The following is a 22029-nucleotide window of genomic DNA, read 5'->3' as shown; positions in this document are numbered from 1 at the left end:
ACACAGCATGAGCGCCATCATTGGTGAGATGCTACCAGTTACAAGCAGAGAAGGAGCTGTGTGAGTCCTGATATTGGATGGAGCAATGCAATCAAGAAGTCAGCCCAGGCATATTTTACTTAGCGTGGGAGGAGACATTTCACCTGACTGCCCAGGATTAGTCTTCCTAATCTAAATTATTAATGGTCTTCCTGCAGCCCATGAAGTGTCTTTGTATCTCATGAGAGTGAATTACTTACTGAGGTATGCAAGCCTCAGTGTCAATACTACTGGAAAAAAATCACCAGAGTTGGACTTTAATGTAGCTGAAGAAGTCTGTATTTCAGAATGGCTCTTGATATCTTTTGTGATGCTGTTGTTGGATCTTCAGGCAGAGTTCTTGGACAATGTACCAAATTTGAGAAGAGATTCATAGCCTTTATGGAATCCTCTGGCCTTACAGTCTTAGTACTGTGGGCTATAAAAATACGATCTGCTCAGCCATAGATTGGGCCAACACACAACCTTAGGTCAGTGTCGTGAAATTGTGAATTGCTCTCAATGAGCTTCCTTTTTCTTGTGGATGAACTGGTGGCCCAGACAAAAGTAGTTACACCCTATGCATTGATAGCCAGTGTACTAAAATAACGAAGTATCAAGCCAAATGATGTGGCAGTACCTTGACTATTAAGGAAGTCTTTGATGACATAATGTAATTTCAAAAGACCTAAAGAGTGGATAATTGATGACTTTATCAGCAGTTCTGGAACAGTGATGCCTTGAAAATTATTCTAACAGAGTTCCAAAAATGTCACTGGTGGCTTTTTTCTGTTACCAACAATATCAAAAGAATTCCTGGAACCATTCATCATAACCAGAGCATGTCTCACTGTTGCACAGTGTCAGTAACAGAAAATGCAGTAATTGTATAGATATGCAGATAACATACTAAATGTCTAAGAGAATTGTTTTTATGATCATTGAACTACACTTATATAAAAAATTAGATAAGAGCACATACCATATTGAGATATGAAAATTAAATGGCAAAATACTTATAAAATGTTTAGCAAAATGCTTGAAATACAGGGCTGGGGATGTGGCTCAAGCGGTAGCGCGCTCGCCTGGCATGCGTGCGGCCCGGGTTCGATCCTCAACACCATATACAAACAGATGTTGTGTCTGCTGAAAACTAAAAAAAAAAAAAATTAAAATTTCTCTCTCTCTCCCCACCCCCCTCTTTAAAAAAAAAAAGCTTGAAATATATATAAGGAATCAATATATATTAGCTATATTATTATTGTTGATGTTGCACCCCCAAATAGCATTGAGGCCCCAAATTTCCCCATATGGCTTACACCTTAAATCAACCGTAATTCATTTTTCTTTTCTTATTAATTTATGCACTACTCACATTTCTTATATCTATTAGAATGATCTAAGAAACTTATTTAAATTAATTATCCCAATGTTGTACCCCCAGAGATTTTGATTCCCTCAATTAGTGGGGAGATTAAAAATGCTTATACTTTAATCCTTCACCCAAGGATTCTGATTAAATGGTCTTAGTTCTGGTTTGCTCTAATGTATCTCTACAAGTTCCCTATTTGTTTCTAGAGGGGCACCAATTTAGAGTACTATGTTATGAGTAGACTCTGGGAATCTGCCTATTAAATAGGTAACTGATTCAGGTGATCAGAAAACACATTTAGAAAAGTGTAGGACTATAGTCTGCTTTTTAATAGCATAATGCCTTGGGCAAGTTATTCAACCTAAAATATTGTGAATTATAATGGTGTTTAGTTAATATTTGAATGAATGTGCATATAAGATGCTTACCATGCTGGCTGACATAATTAATGCTCAACAAATCTACTTATCTGTGGTTTCATTGTTGTTGTTATTATTTTTGGCAGTACGGAGAATGAGCCCAGGGCCTCATGTGCTAGGCGAGCACTCTACCACTGAGCTACATCTCCAACCCTTTTTAATTTTTTTTTTTTAAATTTTGAGACAGTGGCTCAGAAAATTGCCGAGACTGGCATTGATTTTGTAATCCTCCTGCCTCATACTCCTGCAGATATACGCATGTGCCTCCACACTTGGCTTTTGTTTATCGTTTTTTTTATTTTATTTTTTGTTATAGTTTTTTTTTTATGTTTTCTGTGTATGTCACACTGATTATAGCAACTCCTACATTATATACAAACTCAGGCCGGAACATGAGCTCATCTTCCTCCTTCACTCAAAGGCTAATCCAGTCCTCTGAACATCTCCAACTCTTGCTAATTCTGCTCTTTCCCTCTCTCCCTCTCTCCTTCCTCCCTATCTTCCTTTCTTCCTTCAATAAGACAGCCACAAGTATGGTCTCAAATGTAAACTGGGCTGTTGTCATAGCACCCCTAACTATTATCTAAGTCTCTTCCAATTGTCTTATGTGCTCGCAGGTAGCCTTATTCTTTTCTTTTTTAGTATAGGGTTCACATTTCATTTTGGAAAGCTTTCTCTTTAATCCACTTGTTTTTGTAACTTCCTGAATTTCTATAATTATAATGTATAAGACATCCAATGTTTATTTTGTCACTTGAAAATTACTTTTTTACTTAACATTTATTGGGCACTTATTATATGCAATGCACCACTCTATTTTCTGTATTAAATTTTATAGCACATTTATTATGTATATAAAGGTGCTATTCTGGAAGTATGTCTAATACTAAAAATAAGTTATGTAAAGAAAGAATAGTATGGACTTTATAATTTGTAGTTACTTTTGCTTACCAGGAGTATTATTACATTGCAGGTGCTGGTCGTTATGTGCCAGGTTCTGCAAGTATGGGCACTACTAACATGACTGGAGTTGATCCATTTACAGGTATATACTCTTAATATTTCTCTCTCTTTTTTTTTCTCTTTCTCTCTCTTAATTTTTAGAATTCATTGGAACTTTTAATGGAAAAGTAAGAAAATTTGTATCGTTTTCTTGATTGAGAAATCTTTTCATAGTAAATAATTTTCTTGGCTTGGCTTTTAGAATTTTGTTAGAATTATCTTTTACTACACATTAGAGTCATCTGGGAAGCTTAAAAAGAATAAGCTCAAGCTCATCCCCAGAGATGTTCAGTGGTTTAATATTGCTCTAGGTTAGGACCTTGACAAAGTTAGTTTAATAAACTTTCAATTTGATTTTAATATGCACCAAGAATTGAAAACTAGTGTAGTAAGTTGGGCTTCTCATTACCCTTAGAAGAATCTATATTTATTCCAATCTCTGTTCCTTCATGCTTTCTTAATATGCTGAGAGTATTACTCACTTTATTGTTATCCATTGTTTGTTTTTTTCCCCTGTATCTGAGAATTATTCCAATCTCTGTTCCTTCATTCTTCCTTAATATGCTGAGAGTATTATTCACTTTATTGTTATCCATTGTTTGTTTTTTCCCCTGTATCTGAGAATGAACCCAGGAGCATTTAACCACTGAACCATATCCCCAGTTCTTTTTTTTTTTTGAGACAGGATCTCCACTAAGTTGCCGAGGCTGACTTTGAACTTGTGATCCTCCTACCTTAGCCTCCCAAGCTGCTGGAATTATAGGCATGCCACACCTGGCTTATCCATTGTTTTCTTTAAGAAGACTAAAAAAAACTTTGTTTTTATGATTTAGGCATGAGATATTTGACCTTCTTCTTAGCAACTAATGTCTTTTTATCCTATGTATCTAGCCTAGAGTGTGATACAGCTCATCACTAAATATATGCAGGCATGTTTTTCTGTTTTCTGTATTTCTGTAAAATGTAAAGCTGTGTCTGTGATTCTTCTCTATCAAGGTTGACAGATCTCTGGGCATGTAATTGCTATTACTACCATGTAATTACTATTTTATGTTTTGTGTGATTATAGATATGTATGTGAAAATATATCCATATTTATATGCATATGTATATAATAATTTGAATAGCACATACTATACAAGCAGCATAAAAGAAGTTCCCATAAGGTCATCACTCTACTTAAGAATAGCTTGGCATATGATTTTATAAGCTGATTTTTAATTTTAGAAGTAACATTGATTGGCAATATTAAAGCATAACATAATTAAAATTATGGATTCCTGAATGAGAATGCTTAGATTCAAATCTGCTTCTTTTTGTCTGTTTTACCATGAAAAAACTATTTGATGTATCTGTGCCTCTGCTTTTCTCATTTGCAAAGTTGAGATAATATCTACCTCCTAGAATTATTAAAAGCCAAAAAAACAAAATTTATGTAAGCAGATTTTTGTAGAATGTGTTTGACAATTGCTAAATTATGTATTATAACAAAAAACAGGCTTAAATTAACAACGTTCCTTCTCATTTTCCAGATGTTAGTTTTTAGTAGTTTGTATCTAAACTGGACCTTTATATACCTGAGTCCAACCTGTCACCTAGATAAATGAAATGCCTCCAAACTGGTCTGTGGTCCATACTGCAGCCAGTGATCTTTTTACAGTTCACTCTGTTGATCAGTTTCTTGAGCATGGTATGCTGCTTTCTACTTCAGGAGCTTTGAACACAGTTTTGTTTGGGGATACTTAAACCCTTTGCTTTGTTATGTTATTGATTGTTTAACACCCCCTTACACACACCTATATGTGTCCTTTGCCATATCACCATTCTATCATGCTCTCTTTAAATTCTGTATTTTTCCTTCAGATAATTTTATTGTACTTAATTATTTGGATATTTATTTATACTGTCCTTATCACAGCTTGTAGACTGTAACAACCAGGAGTGCAGGTAGTGTCTTTATGGTCCATCTTTGATCATGTCAATGAATGTTTTATACTTAACAAATAGAATTCATTTTGTACACTTATTACTTGGTGTATTTTTATTTGCCTTTACTCCTTTCTATCCTTTATATAATCAGAATATTAAATCTGTCATAATTTTTGCAAAATACCTTAGTTTTACATTAGAACAAAAATGGAGTATAAATAAAGATTTAAAATGTTAAGTAAGATAAATTAAAACCAAATGAGGTAGCACACACCTGTAATCCCAATTACTCATGAGGCTGAGGCAGGAGAATCCTAAATTTGAGGTTGTCTGGGTATCTTAGTGAGACCCTATCTCAAAAATAAATAAAGGGCTGGGGCTATATCTCAGAGATAGAATGCCCCTGGGTTCTGGGTTTTTTTAAATTAAAAAATTAAAAATCTTTTTTTTTCAATTAGTGGCTCATAGAAATAATAAATGGTCATTTTTAATTGTCCACTAACAATGAAAGTGCTCTATTGACTTTGATTGCTTTCGTGTCATTTTTTTGTTTTCTCAAAAGAAATCCCAGTATAGGAAAAAATGTAAGTAAATAAAATAAATTAGATTTAAATTATACTTTCATTGAAATAATTTTATTCCATTGAATTAACTGAATTGTCATCTGGTGCCAGCCTTTATCATCAGATACTGAATTTTGGTTACTGTAATAGAGACTTAATGAAATAAAAATGTTTAAAAGAATACAGGAATTTGCTACTTGGGAATTTATAAAGAAGATATAGAAAGTGATTAGAGAAAATGACAATGACTATCATTTAGAGTAAACAGTAAAAGATATGAGAAAGGAGAGATCATTATGTTAAAGAAGATAGGAGTGGAAAGTTTCATAATTGTTTTGCATTTAGACAGATACAATACCTTTACTTATTGATTTTATGTGGTGCTTAGGAGGATCAAACCCAGTGTCTCACGTGTGCTAGGCAAGTACTCTACCACTGAGCTCCAACTCCAGCCTATGCTTTGCGTTTTTTGATCGTTTAAAAATACACAATTTCAATTAAATCCTTAAAACAGAAAGTAGAAAATATAAAAACTAAAGGCCTTCTTCTACATGTAAGCTTCCATTTTCCAAAGCAAAAATGTTTATATCAACAAATATTTCTTGTGGATGGGCTTTTTTTTTTTTTAAGTTACATGTTTTTATTACATGCACTAGTAATTATATATCTCAGTACTTGTGAAAACAAACTTAGGAAAATCTCATTTTTGATCATTCCTTGTGATTGTCATGATTATTTATTTTGTAAATAGGGAATAGTGCCTACAGATCAGCTGCATCTAAAACAGTGAATATTTACTTCCCTAAAAAAGAAGCTGTCACTTTTGACCAAGCAAACCCTACACAAATATTAGGTAAGCCTTTTTTAATTAATTTTTTTCACAATCCACATACTGTTGGAAACACTGTGAAAGCTGTTTTTCTAAAATGTGAGAAATTGGGTACTTGTATGAATAGAGGCTTCTATTGTGGTATTATACAGCTACATTTACTACAAATGTAAAACTTGGTGATGGACCCTTAATACTTTGTAAGATACCTTACCAAATAAAGGATAAATATTTTATTATGACTTTAATGAGAATAAAACTATAGGAGGGAAATATAAGTTCCACCTCACAGTCATTTCATGTTGTCAGAAAAAAGAAAGTGAGTAAAGCATTTGAAAAACAAAGATCTTATTTTTTTTTTAAAGAGAGAAAGAAGAGAGAGAGAGAATTTTTTTAATATTTATTTTTTAGTTTTCGGCGGACACAACATCTTTGTTTGTATGTGGTGCTGAGGATCGAACCCAGGCCACACGCATGCCAGGAGAGCGGGCTACCGCTTTAACCACATCCCCTGCCCACAAAGATCTTATTTTTAAAAATTTAGTGGCTCATAAAAATAATAAATGGTCATTTTTAATTGTCCACTAAAAATAAAACTGCTCTAATGACTTTGATTGCTTTCATGTTTTTTTTTTTCCTCAAAACAAATTAACAGTGTTGTTTCAGACTAAGAGAATTACTATCTCTACCACAAAGATTATGGTGAAAATTAATTGAGATAATGTAACATTTGTATCTAAATAGAAGGCAGGGTTTTTGTTTGTGTGTTTGGGTTGCTATTATCCTTCATATTACCTTTGTAAAAATCACTGATATTGATAGCAATTTTCTTAATTTTTTTGGAGAAAAATATATTTGCACACTTTTGTACATATATTTGAAGAAATGATATTAGATGACTCAAAGTTTTTGTGATAATAAGGACATAGATATTAAAGATACATGTGATAACTCTGAAGGAAATTATAAACACGAAAGTCAAAGTAATATTTTATTGTTTTAAAAATATTGTATGTCAAATATGCATATTGAACTCAGTATATTTTAAGTCAGTTAATGCTTTACTGTTTCATTGAGTCATAGAAGTTGGCATAATTTGACCAAAAATTTGTTATAAATTTTCTCATTGGGGAAGTAGGAGTTTGACTTTTACTTGGGTATATATAATATAATGTTGCTTTGAAAATCATTCAAAATGGTTACAAATACAGTATACTTTAGAACTAATTAAAATATATCATTTTCTATTAAAAAAAGAAAGCGTCACAGGGTAAAATTAAAATGATCACAGTTATCTTTTTTTTTTTTTTTTTTTTTTTCCAATCATATAGTACTTAGCCAAGAAATACTCACAACCCTTATTTTTATTTCATGGTCTAGGCCAATTGCTGAGAAAAGTCTTAATGTCATACAGTAGGATGTTCTTACTGAAGGAAAAAAAATGCCTTTTATGATTATCTGGCTAACTGTAGTTAAGAGGATTCTGAAGATTTCTCTTTGGGTTTTAGGTAAACTGAAGGAGCTTAATGGAACTGCACCTGAAGAGAAAAAGTTAACTGAGGATGATTTGGTACTTCTTGAAAAGATATTGTCTCTAATATGTAATAGTTCTTCAGAGAAACCCACAGCCCAGCAACTTCAGATTTTGTGGAAATCTATTAACTGGCCTGAAGGTAAATAAGCACTCTTCCACATATAACTAGAAAGCTTTTATTTCAATCCCTACAACTGGTGTTTCAAGATTAAATAAAAATTAACCTGAGAAGTTTGAATCCAAATTGTGAAAACTTCACAAAGGATTCACTATATCATTGTAATTCATAATCTTGTTTTGATTACATGCTTTATGAGAATCTGAAGGTACAAGCTGAGTATACCTTATCTGAAATGCTTAAAGCCAGAAGTGCTTTGTATTTGGGAGTTTTTCAGATTTTGAAATATTTACAGACTTTACCAGTTGAGCATCCTTAATCTGAAAATTCAAAATCCAAAATACATTTTGAAAACCTGGCATTTCAGATTAAGAATTCTCAATCTGTATCCATGCATGGTGGTGCATACATGTAATCTCAGTAGCTCTGAGGGCTGAGGCAAGAGAATTGCAAGTTCAAAGCCAACCTCAGCAACTTAGCTAGGCCTTAAGAAATTCAGTGAGGCCTTGTCATTAAATAAAACATTTTAAAAGGCTGGAGGATTGGTTCAATGGTTAAGTGTCTCTGAGTGTAATCCCCAGTATGGGGAGAAAAAAAAAACCCTCAATCTGTCATGTCTGTCATATAATGATTCCTGTATATACAACAGTTTGTATACCATTTCAGCATTTGTGCATCCCCTGCAGGTGATCCAAGAAATTTTTTGTGATTTTTAATCTTAGGCTGCAAACACTTGCTATATGATATTTAACCTCTCTATTATGTCAATTTACATCTTAATTGCAAAAGTGTCCTCTCCCCCATTTTTTTCATGTCATTTATTTATTGGATAAAAGGTCATTTTGTTCTACAAAATGTCCTACTTGGTAGATTTGACTGATTGCTCACTGTGTTCCACTGTATTTTTTTTTCTAGTAGCATTATTAGATTTTATTTTCATTGGCTTATTACTTATTTTCGAAGATCCTTTATCTTTTTTAAGATCCTTTGTAAAAGATGCTGCATACTACTTTTATATTGTGGTGCATATAATATCAGAAATATCAGGTTTTCTCACTTGGAGTAATGCCAAGATTATTGCATGAATTCAGATGTATCTATCCAATCCCTTGATTACAAAGCTCCCACCAATCTATGAGTATTCTTATGGCATTTGTTGGTTGAATTGTTCTCTAAAAAACTTTCCCTGTTCAACCCATTAGTATTGTTATAGGAATTTTATAAACAAAATCCCCATTACATTAATTCAGTTCATTATTGACTACTGTGTGTCATGCTAAGTTACCTTATTTTATAGCATATCTGGATTTATAGCAATAAATTCAGTAAATATGAAAAACCAACTAATGTATTTTCCAAAAATATGTGTTTTGTGGAGCAAGCACATGATTCTTTTTTAACATTTTCTAAGATGAGCATATCTTAATTTTGTAGCAGAAAGAAATAATCCTTTAAGAAAGCTTAATAAGAGCTAGGTGAGGTGGTACATGTGTGTAATCCCAGATGCTTGGGAGGCTGAGGCGGAAGAATTTCAAGTTAGAGGCCATCCTTGGCAACCTACCAAGACCTTGTCTCAAAATAAGAAGGGCTGGGAATTGTAGCTCAGTGATAGTGTGTCCCTGGGTTCAATGCCCAGTACCACAATGAAAAACAAATTTTTTTTTTTATTAATACTCAAAGGAATTTTCTAGATTTTCATAAACATTAATGAAATTTTCTTTTTAATAGATATTGTCTTCCCTGCACTTGACATTCTTCGGTTGTCAATTAAACATCCCAGTGTGAATGAAAACTTCTGCAATGAAAAGGAAGGGGCTCAGTTCAGCAGTCATCTTATCAATCTACTGAACCCTAAAGGAAAGCCAGCAAACCAGCTGCTTGCTCTCAGGACTTTTTGCAATTGCTTTGTTGGCCAGGCAGGACAAAAGCTCATGATGTCCCAGAGGGAATCACTGATGTCCCATGCAGTAGAACTGAAATCAGGGAGCAATAAGAACATTCACATTGCTCTGGCTACATTGACCTTGAACTATTCTGTTTGTTTTCATAAAGACCATAACATTGAAGGGAAAGCTCAATGCTTGTCAGTAATTAGCACAATCTTGGAAGTTGTTCAAGACCTAGAAGCCACTTTTAGACTTCTTGTGGCTCTTGGGACACTTATCAGTGATGATTCAAATGCTGTACAATTAGCCAAGTCTTTAGGTGTTGATACTCAAATAAAAAAGTATGCCTCGGTATCAGAACCAGCTAAAGTAAGTGAATGCTGTAGGCTTATCCTAAATTTGCTGTAGTATTGGGGAATGGGGGCTGAGATTTTAAATTGATTAGTGTTTTTTTTTTTTTTCCCTCACATTTTTCATGACTGATTAAAGATTATTAAAAAAAATACTGTGGATTAAGTTAAAGTTCAGATCTTGTAAACTGGCAAGGAGGGGAAACAAAGGAGAAATAAAATTTTTGCACTGATGAATTGTGAGATTTTTCCTGTGTAATGTGGATAAATTTTCAAGAATATAGAAACAAATTAAGAAAAAACTGTAATCAACAACATCACCATCACTATGTCATTTTTCTCCATACCTTAGCCATTCAGAAGAATACAAGGGCTTTTATATAATCTGTTTTTACTAAACTGTTAGTTGTTGGTGGTTATCTTTTATTTTAACTTCTTCGATTACTTTCATTGTTGGGTTCTATGAACATCACTGACATATTTCAAGGTTTTGTTTTAGCATTTACTATACATTTTTAAATATTGTTATACATTGAAAAGATAATTTCTTGATTTAAGTCATTTATAAATAGAAGGTATATTTGTTTTCTAGCTAATTTTTAGATGAAAAATCAAATAGATGAGATAAGTTAGATCATATATCAATTTAGACGAGAGGCCTTAAGTTGCATATAGGTTATATCTAGTTTCTTTTCCCCTTCCATGTTTGAGATAGCTTCATTTTCATTCCAGCAATGATATTTGTTTACTTTCAGTTATTTCCATTATTTAAAACATGTTCAATTTTATTAGGCACTATGTAAGCAAACCTGTATCAATCTATGTTATTTGAAAGTCTAAAGGCTGTTGTGTGAAATTAATGTCTTGGATCCTCCAATATGACCCACACAGTATACTACACACTTTGACATTTACTTCTCCAACCAGCTTTAAATGAGGGATGGTATTATCTCTGTTGCAAGTCTAAAGATAATGGAATGAATCATGATAGGTGAAAAGAAAGAAAACCCAAGAGTGAGTTAACTATTAAAAGTACTATAATTTCTCAGAGAAGGTGGTCAAAGAACATCCTTTCTGAACATCTTAGCAACTAAAACAAAGAACCATCCATTAATTTTAGATGATTGGTTGTGTCTAAGACAATCTAAGCAAATTTTTATTTTTTATGTGGGAGAAATGTTTTCACCAAAAGGACTTGGCCTAAAATCATGAGCAACATTCTTAGCATTTGTGGTATTACCGTGGGGGTTTCCTAGCCAATGCCAAATTGAACTCTGAGAAGGACCTTTTTTCCTAGCATGGGAATAAAAGTTTCTGATTTAGATTAATCAAGGAAAAACTTCTGGATATCAAAAGGAAATCAGTAAAATGTAAATAGAGGGGGTATGTACCTTGATAAGTATTAAATCGTACCTTCTCGGTGTGCACCTGGACTTTAAATATTGTTTGCTAGCTCAGAAGCCTATGTTTTATTTTTTGTTGAATCAGGATTTAAATTGTTACATCAAACTTAAATGACAAAACTAAGAATTTAACCTGGATCAGACTGGTTCCATTACAATACGCTGCCCTCTTAATACGTCAAGTCTACCATGTAATTATAGGTACAATTTGGCTGCAATATTTTGAAAAACTAGGTACCCTTGAATAATTGGACATAGTCTTATTTAACAATATGAGTTCACTCTACACAGTTTAGGGGTGGCAAACTGTAAACACTGTTTGCCTTTTACTATGGTGAAATATTCTTATAACATTTTTATTATCTCATTCCATGTTTATACAGTTTAGCAAAAGGAAAAAAATAATTCCACTTGAAGGATGTGTTAAATAGTTATTTAACGATTTTACGTTTCTTTAAACTTTTCTGTGATTCTCCTAATGTTTTTATTTCTAAATATAAAAGTAATAAACATTCATTGAGTAAAATACACATTCACCTCACCCCTCCAAATAAAAATTGCCTGTAATCTTACTGTCTAGAGAGAACCATTCTTATATCTTATGGCATGTTGATATGTATGTAAATATGTGTCATTTTTGTATCATGCAAAATGTTCTATCTGATTTTTAAACCTAACATATAGTACACATATCTCCACCTATTAATAAATATGATATTTCATTATATGAGTATACCCATGACCTACTATCTGACACTGTTTATAATTCTTTGCTATCAAGCAGTGCTATGACAAATTTCACAAGGAATATGTTTTGTACATGTAATTGATTCATCAATTAATCAATTTAATGAATGTACTTAAGACTGATACCCATGGCCAAATCACCTCCAGTGGAATAACTCTTAACAAGTAGTATACTTCAGATTGCATTTGAAAGTCCATTGCCACTGGGTGTGGTGGCATATGCCTGTAATCCCAGAGGCTGAGGCAGGAGCATGTGAGTTCAAAGCCGGCCCCAGCCCCTTAGGCCGCAAGTAACCCAGTGAGACCCTGTCTCCAAGTACCAATACCTCCTCCCAGCAAAAAAAAGAAAAGAAACCCCATTGCCTGCAAAAGACATAATTATTCACTTTTTAGATACATATGTTTGTGTTGTGGTTCTCTTATGACTAGCTGAGTTTGATATAGCAATCAATATATGACCAAATAGCAATGTGATTAAATGTTATATATTTCATAATCTTCCTAAGTGATAAAAGACGCATATCTGAAAATATTTCAAAGATAGTTCTGGGGATGAGTTGGAGATAGGTTCCTTAGTAATACCATTGTGTACATTATGATTATTCTGTAAGGAAATGATAAAATGAATAGAGGACTATTTGTGATGTATCATCATTCCTAGAGGTCTTGAGAGAAATTATCCACTTGAGATTAGAAAATGTTAATCTTCTAAAAAAGTAATTTGAAATTATTCAAATTTTAATTCATTTTTTCTGTAGAAAATTCTATGCAGTATAGTTATGACAAATACAATTCGAAGACTTTTAATAGTTAATACCATTTTACCATGAGTTTTTCCTTTAATTTTTTAATGCAAATGCTCATACATTAAAGTGCTCTTCAATTTATGAAGGGTTATAGCCTGATAAATCTATCACAAATTGATAGTATCTTAAGTCAAAAACACACTTAATACACCAAATCTGCTGAATATCATAGCTTAGCAACCCCAGTGAACTGTAGAGTATTGTGTGCTCACTCTCATGATTGTGTAGTTGACTGGGAGCTGCAATTTATTGCCCCTGTCCAGCACATGAGAGTAGTTTACTACATATAACTAGCCTGGGAAAAGTTCAAAATATGAAGCAGAGTTTTTCTTACTTCTTTCACATCATCATAAAGTAAAAAAAAAGTAGAACCATTGTAAGTTAGGAACTATATAATCTACAATTGTTAATGTTTTGTCATATTTTTCTCTCTGCATGTAAACTTTCTTTTGAAACTGCTTAAAATTAAATTGCAGAGGCAATGTGCAATGACACTCAGCTGTAATTCCAGCTATTTGGAAAACTGAGGCAGGAAGATTATAACTTTTGAGACCAGCCTACGCAGCTAAGTGAGAACCTATCTCAAAAAGGGCTGAGGTGTATATTATCCATTCATCTGTTTGAAGGGCACCTAGTTTGGTTCCACAGCTTAGCTATTGTGAATTGAGCTGCTTTTAAACATTGATGTGCCATGTCACTAGTGTATGCTGATTTTAAGTCCTTGGAGTATATGCCAAGGAGTAGGATAACTAGATCAAATGGTGGTTCCGTTCCAAGTTTTCTGAAGAATCTTCATTTTGCTTTCTAGAGTGGTTGCGCCAATTTGCAGTCCCACCAACAATGTATGAGTGTACCTTTTCCCCCACATCCTTGCCAACATTTATCGTTACTTGTATTCTTGATTGCTGCCATTCTGACTAGAGTGAGATGAAATCGCGGTGCAGTTTAATTTGCATTTTTCCAATTGCAAGACATGCTGAGCATTTTTTCATATATTTGTTGACTGATCGCAACTGGGTTAGTTAGATTAAGTTATTTTGGCAAGAAACTCCATGGGTGATATGTATTTGCTCTTTTGACTTGATTGTATCATATCTGAACTTAAGGAAGCCTTCTGTGAAGTGTCTGTTCATTTCCTTTTTGCATTTATTGATTGGGTTTTGTCTTTTTGGTGTTAAGTTTTTTGAGTTCTTTATATATCCTGGAGATTAATGCTCTTTTTGAGGTGCAGGTGGCAAAGATTTTCTCCCATTCTGTATGCCCTGTTCACATTCTGATTGTTTCCTTTGCTGTGAAGAAGCTGTTTAGTTTGATACCATCCAGTTTATCAATTCCTGATTTTACTTCTTGCATTTTAGGAGTCTTGTTGAGGAAATTGGTTCCTAAGCCGACATGGTGGAGATTTGGGCTTACTTTTTCTTTTAGTAGGTGCAGAGTCTCTGGTCCAATGCCTAGGTCCTTGATCCACTTTGAATTGATATTTGTGCAGGGTGAGAGATAGGGGTTTAATTTCATTTTGCCACATATAGATTTCCAGTTTTCCCAGCACCATTTGTTGAGAGGCTCTCTCTTCTCCAATGAATGTTTATGGCACCTTTGTCTAATATGATATAACTATATGTATTTAAGTTTGTCTCTGTATCGTCTATTCTGTACCATTGGTCTTCGTGTTTGTTTTGGTGCCAATGCCATGCTGTTTTTGTTACTGTAGGTCTGTAGTATAGTTTAAGTCTGGTATTGATGCCTCCAAGAATCAGGGCATTTTTAATAACATTCTTTATAATTGTAATATCATTGCACTTAAGAAAATTACTAATTTCATAATATCTAATATCTAGTTCATATTTCAGATGTTCTTGTTTGCCCGAAGAATGCCTTTTGCAACTTATGCTTTGAAAGGATCTAACCTAAATAATCAAGACTTATTTATTGTATTAGTTATATAGTCATATGTCTCTTTAGTCTCAATCTAGAACAGCCCATCTTGTTTTTAAAATATTATCTTTGAAGAGCCTAGGCTACTCTAGAATGTGAAGCCCCACAGTTTTTATTTATACTATATACTTCTAAAATCCTTACGTATTATCTATTTTTGCTTAATCAATCACTCCAAAAATTAATGGCTTAAAAAATATGGACTGGGAGGTATAGTTCAGCCACAGGCTACTTGCCGTACACACACAAATCCCTGGGTTTGATCTTGAACACTTAAAAAAAAAAATTCCCCCCACTTATCTCACAGCTGCTAGCCGAATCCTCTCATTTGTTTCACATGACACTAAATCAAGGCATCAGTTAAGGCTGATAAGTCACTTTTAAAGGCTCTGGGGACAGATTTATTTTGAAGCTCACATGAAGCTGATGTTCATGTCTTCTTGGGTCCTTGGACTGAGTTCCCAGCTAACTGTTGGCCAGAAGGGTTGTCCTTGTGTTTTGTTTTTCTTTTTCTTTGGTCAACACGACAGTTTGCTTTATCAGAGCCAATAAGAGAGAGTCTGCTAGCAGGACCAAAGTTGGAATCTTTAAAACCTAATCAAAAAGTCATATCTCAGTATTAAGTATTCTGTTGGTTGGAAACAGGTTACTCAAAGAGGGTGGATTACTAAAGGCTCTGAATACCAGAGATAGGATCCTTGGACACCATCTTAAGAGTCTGCATATGAAAACTGTTTCCTATAAACTGAACTGAAAGCTACAGCCAGAGACTTGGTTAGATTAAGAGGAAATTATTTTGGCAAGAAATTCTATAGGTGATATGTATTCTTTTTATTATTATTTTTATTTATATGTGACAGCGGAATGTATTACAATTCTTGCTACACATATAGAGCACAATTTTTCATATCTCTGGTTGTATACAAATATATTCACACCAATTCGTGTCTTTATACATTTACTTTGGATAATAATGTCCATCACATTCCACCATCATTTCCAACTCCATGCCCCCTCCCTTCCCCTCCAACCCGTCTGCCCTATCTAGAGTTCCTCTATTCCTCCCACGCTCCCTCTCCCTATCCCACTATGAATCAGCCTCCTTAAGGCCCTTCTGTAAAACAGATATTACCTGGTATTCATCCTAGCATTAAAATGAGTTGCTGGGGCTTCACATTTTTCCCTAAAGGAATATTTTAGGGACTTTTAACACAAAAGAGCCAAAATTGACTCAAGGGACACCTTGAGGAGTTAAGCTCATGAGCAGAACGTTTGACTCACATTCCCTTTGGTCACAATCAAAAGACTATAGGAAACTGCTCATGGGAGCATGGGCTTTCTCTTAAAGAACATCACCACTCCCCCACCCCCGCCAAAACTCCAGGTGGATTTATGTAGCATACTTAGGACAATGGGCCCACAAGATGTGGGACAACCCCAAATCACAATTGCCCAAATGGGGTCTTTTGAACCCAAAATTGATATATTTGTGCAGTCAATTGCAAAAAGTTAGTTTTAAAAACAGTGGGAAAATTACTTTTAGTGGTACCTAGAAGTATCCAAAAGAAATTCAAAGAATAGTCCTTCTCCAGGAAATGAAAAAGAAATTGTCAGAATTTATTTCAGAACCAAAAAAGGGAGATACCTGGATTTTAAAAAGTTCCAGAAACTTCTACCACCTTCGATGCTCCTCTTGCTCCCCTCCCAGCTGCTCCTTAAGCACCCCTTTTACATCTCTTGTTAAAACTTTCCATACCAAATCTACCCTGTTCTCCATCTCTTCCTGAGGTAATACTTCCTTCTTTTTATCCTCTTCCTCTTCCAGACAAAACCCAATCTGCTAGAGTCAGCCAACCAAGACTTGTGTTCTGGCTGTTCCTTTCAGGAAAAGTCAGTAACTGGTAGAGGAGCACCAACCTTAATATTATGAACTCTGGAATAAATCTGAATTTGAAAGAACTGTCAGACTAGGTGTGATGGCATATACCTGTAATTGAAGCTACTTACAAAACTGATGTAGACGGATCACAAGTTCAAGTCCACTTGGACAAATTAGCAAGATTCTGACTAAAAATAAAAAGGGCTGGAGATGTAGCTCAGTATTAGAGTGTTTGCCTAGCATGCACTAAGGCCCTGGGTACAATACCCAATACAAAAAAAAAAAAAAGAAAAGAAAAGAAGAGTATTGTTAGGGATTTTCCTGATCCAACCAAGGCCCCCATAGGATTTGCTAGAGAATTTGACCTAAATATCCAAACTTTTGATCCAACCTTTATGGGTTGGTTCACATGTTAGTTTCTGAAGGAAGAGCTAAAGAATGGTTAAAAAGGCAAACTGGTATAATCCATTAGAGGATTTTAACAATGTAGATGCAAAAAGCTGTAACCAATCTTGCACTTTAACTTTTCCAAAAGGTGGTAAATTGAAAGAGAGAATGAGAGAGCAATGACAACAAAATGCAGACAAATCTGTGCTTATTACAAACTTTCTTTGGGAAAAAAACTTTCAAAGGCTATTTTGGAATGGCTGATGGTCAAGTTTTAGACCAATTAGAAACAATAAAAAAATCATTGACTATTATACATTCCTGGACATTCAAAAGTAGATTCCCCTGAAAAGAAAAGCAGCCATCTAGTAGATGTTATGCATCCTCGATCTAAAGGACAAATTTATTGAACAGCCTTCATAGTTACTATTAAAAGAGGTACAAAAGTCCCTGAGAAGCACTTACAAATACAGAATAGTAAAGGAACAACTATCCCCTTTAAAATTACTGTATGGTACCCCAAATGACAGACCAATTCTCCCCGTGGGATTTTAGTTACACTTCTTACAACATATCCATGAGTGAACTCATTGGAATCCTGACATAATGATAACCTGGGTATAACAATATTATTGGAAAACATCTATTATAGTTGCTCAAAGGGTGTATTCCCATTGCACTGTCTGTCCCAAATGTAACCCTGGAAAGCTATTTATGGGTCACAAGGACAATTCCTTTGCACCTGGGACCTTTTGAGATATGACAATCAAAATTTGTTCATTTGCTACCATATCAGGGATATGAATACACTTTGGTAATGATTTGCACTTTTTCTCATTGGGTTGAAGTACTTCTATGCTACAGAGTCATGGCCCAAATGGTAGGAAAAATCCTACTAGAAAAGAATATTTCTTCTTGGGGAGTCCCTTCTGAATTCCACTCTTAATGGCAAATACATTCCTTTAGCTAAATAATTCAGCCTATTTGTAGGCGAATGGCCAATGTTTCAACATTTTCATTATGCTTATCATCTTCAGTCATCGGACATGGTAGAATACATAAATGGAATAGCGGAATTGGTAGAATAGATAAATGAAATAGCAACAATCCAACAGGCAGAATTGACAGTTTTAAAAAATGTTTTATTAAGACATTGTACATAATTGTGGGGTTCATTTTGACATTTTCATACATGCATGGAATATAATTTGCTCCATTTTAGTCCCCAGTAATTCCTCTCTTCCACCCCCCACGTTCCCAATGTTCCCCTTCCTCTACTTCACTGGTCTTCTATTTTTTTAAATTGATGCTTTATAGATATGCATAACGGTGGAATTACTGTGGTATATTCACATATGAATGTAGCATAATTTGCTCTTTTTCATTCTGCAGTTCCTCCCCATCAAACCCCTTCCTATACCCCTTTGATCTCTCTTCTGTTTTCATGGAATTCCTGCCCTTTCTTCTCATATTTTGCTTTGGTTTCCTCATGTGAAAGAAAACATTTGACCTTTGACTTTGAGTCTGATTTATTTCACTTAGCATGACATTCTCCAGTTCCATCCATTTTTCAGCAAGTGACATAATTTCATTCTTTTTGGTGCCTGAGAAAACTTCATTTTGTGTTTGTGTATGTGTGTGTGTGTTTATGTATGTGTGTGCATTACATTTTCTTCATCCATTCTTCTGTTGATGGGCACCTACACTGGTTCCCTAACTTGTGAATTGTGCTGCTATAATCATTGATATGCCTGTTATCACTACAGTATGCTGTTCTAGTTCTTTTGGATAAATACCAAGGAGTAGGATAAATAGGTCCGCTTCTGTCAAGGTCATACTAAAATTCTTGCAAAAAAAATTCAAAGTTGAGTAGTTCCATTCCTAGTCTTTTGAGGAATGTGTATACTGCTTTCCACAGTAGTTGTACTACTTTGCAGTTCCACCAACAATGTATGTGTACCTTTTCTCCCATATTCTTACCAGCATTTATTTGTATTTGTGATGATTGTCATTCAAACTGATGTGAGGTGAAATCTCAGTGTTTTTTTTTAATCTTTTTCTTTTTTTAATATTTTATTTATTTTTTAGTTTTTGGCTGACACAACCCGGGCCGCACGCATGCCAGGCGAGCGTGCTACCGCTTGAGCCACATGCCCAGCCCCCTCAGCGTGGTTTTGATTTGCATTTCTGTGTTTGCTAGGGGTGTTGAACATTTTTTTTTTTTTTGTATATTTGTTGGCCATTTGTGTTTCTTCTTTTGAGAAATTTGACAGAGGTTTCTAACCTTCCCTGACCAAAGACTATCCTGCTGAATTTATTCAACCTTTGTTCCACTCCATTTGGAAAACACCAACTTTCTCTTTGAAATAGCAGGGAACCTCACGAACCTACCTTAATATATCCAGGTCTTCTCAAAAGAGAAATTCTCCATTACTGTCAAGGTCTTACAAAACTTCTTACAAAAAAATTGCAAGTTAACTAAGGATTGTTTTAACAGACAGTTCCTGGGAGACAAAGATATTATGAAAGATCACAATTTTCAACCTGGAGAGGTTTTCTACTGGAAGTGAAATCAAAAGACTCTGTATCCAACTTTTTAAGAAGGGACACAATCAGGTATGGTTATACAGTTCCTGTGTAGCAAAATTAAAGGGCATGGACTGGATTTATCTTTCTCATATAAAAAATGGACCTCCTTTGGAGTGGACCTCCATACTCACCAGAGACAATGAAAATTAACTCCTAGCAGAGTACTTTTAAAATTAAAATAATGTACAATTTAAAATTGTTTAATTGAACATATTAATTGTAATGTGAGGTTTCTACACAGGTATATATTGTGTGGTATTTAAATCAGGTTAAGCATATCTGTCTGTCACAGGTGAGTGGGGTGCTGAAGCTCCAAACTTTAGTTCTTGTCCGGATGAAAGAAAATCTAGAGTCAGACACTAAAAACCAAGCACGAGAATTTTATTTTAAATGAAAGTAAAGCTCAGCAAAGATTACTCTCAAGAAAGGAAAAGAGTGGGTTGCCTCTGAGCAGAGAACCCAAAGCAAACTAAATACTACTTCCAAATGTATTACTTATTTGTTGCCCTGAGAACTGAGGTCTGCCTTCTGCAGCTTTCTGCAGCAGTCACCAATCAGATGTCTAACTCCTCCTTCACATCAAGCAGTGGAATTTTTTACTCTAGTTGATCCTTTCTGGAACTATCATCGCAAGCATCCCATTCAGGGGGGCTTCATCTACAAGCAATTAAATGTTAATGTGGGCTCTGGGGTCAATAACTGGGCAAATTTCATCTTAGTACATCTGTGCTACTGAAGAAATTTTCCTCTGATACACACTGATAAACCTATGGCCATAAATCCTAACTGTACAATGATCCCAGTTAACCCTGTCAGGAGTTATCCCCATCACGTTTCTTTCTTGACGTATTTCTTAATTGACTCCCCTCTTTTGCACCTGCCCCTGGCTCCAGGTTAGTATTTCTGTTGTTTTTCTACAAGTTGTTTGATTATTCATTAGTCTTCAAAACAATTTAAAGAAAACCGTGATCTTATGTTGTAGGTTTGCTTCTAATGCTGATTACTAATTACTACCTAACACCTTCAAACAGTTATCATTTCTTCCTGGTAGATTATGATTAGCTCTACACGAGGTGAAACTGCAATCATCTGGTATATTCTGACCTAATTTGCATGTTTCTACAGACTCCATGATACTTTTTTCCTTCTTACCATAATTCTTAAAAGGAATGTATAACATAAGTGAACAACCACCAATTGATGTCCTGTGTTATTTTTGTCAATCAGTGCAATATTTGAACAACCTGTTTGCTGTAACCTTTTTGTTGTTGGTCTATAAAAACCCAGGCTTCACTGGGTGTGGTGCCTGCCTGTTGTCACACTCCTTGGGAGGCTGAGGACAGATAGTTTGAGTTCAGGAGTTAGAAGCTAGCCTGGGCAACACTGTGATACCTCTCAAACACAAAAACAAGCAGCAAAAACCCAGACCTCTCTTACGCCATTTTGGGAATACTTACTCTAGATAACTAGAATTCACCGCCACAGGTGGCCATCCTAATTTTGGTCTCTAATAAAACTCTCCGTTCTTACTTTCAGTGTGCCTCAACTTAACCTTTAGGTTGAAATACTATAATCAAATGTCTTGCCTTTTGAATGTCTTTTTTCTAAATGCCTCCCCACCCCCACCCCTGGTACTGGGGATTGAACCAGGGACACTGAGCTTCATCTGCAGCACCTTCGGCCCCATCTTCTTAAATTGCCCGTAATGGCTTTGGAACTTGCAATCCTCCTACCTCAGCCTCCTGAGTAGCTGGGATTACAGGCATGCGCCAACCCACCCGGCTCTGGGCACCTTTCGAAGTAACGTGATAATATGCCTAGAAATGACTCCTAATGAAGAAAAAGAAAGGAAAACAAGAGGCCCAAGATTCCCATTCTTCTACAATTCCCTGAAGTACACTTTCTAAAAAAAATTTGCACCAGTGACGGCAACAAGATGAAACTATTTTTCCCTAAAATTTGTTATACCGTTATTAGTGTACAATTTAGAGACCAATGGGGAGCCAGCAACTACACCGTTGCTTTGTACTAACACCGAAAAGAGGTATCCAAAAGGCAGAGCAGCTGCAAAGCTCCACCTTCTGTCCTTTGTAGACGCAGAAACTCAAAAATAATCCCAACGAGGTCGCAAATACTGCGCCTAACCCGCACCAGTTTATCACCGCAATTGGCGTGGGCAGCGCGTCAGGTCGCGACACCGCCTCCAGGAACAACACACCACGGTCTGCGCCAAGGCCGGAAGTGACGCAAACCCGCGACGCCA

At 35.0% G+C, this 22029-nt stretch overlaps 1 protein-coding gene across 1 annotated transcript in view; it reads left to right on the top strand.

Moving 5' to 3' along the window:
- Positions 1–10257, top strand: part of Plaa (phospholipase A2 activating protein) — a 32543-nt gene extending 22286 nt beyond the window's left edge. The window contains exons 11-14 of the mRNA XM_027931031.2: positions 2783–2854; positions 6055–6156; positions 7641–7805; positions 9513–10257. Of these exons, the coding sequence (XP_027786832.1) occupies positions 2783–2854; positions 6055–6156; positions 7641–7805; positions 9513–10078 (905 nt within the window). The 3' untranslated portion in view covers positions 10079–10257. The remainder of the gene's footprint in view (positions 1–2782; positions 2855–6054; positions 6157–7640; positions 7806–9512) is intronic.
- Positions 10258–22029: the final 11772 nt, after the last annotated feature.

This window comes from Marmota flaviventris, chromosome 13 (genome assembly GCF_047511675.1).
Source record: "Marmota flaviventris isolate mMarFla1 chromosome 13, mMarFla1.hap1, whole genome shotgun sequence".
In the NCBI taxonomy this organism is placed as follows: Eukaryota; Metazoa; Chordata; class Mammalia; order Rodentia; family Sciuridae; genus Marmota; species Marmota flaviventris.
This window is presented reverse-complemented; position numbering and strand designations above follow the sequence as displayed.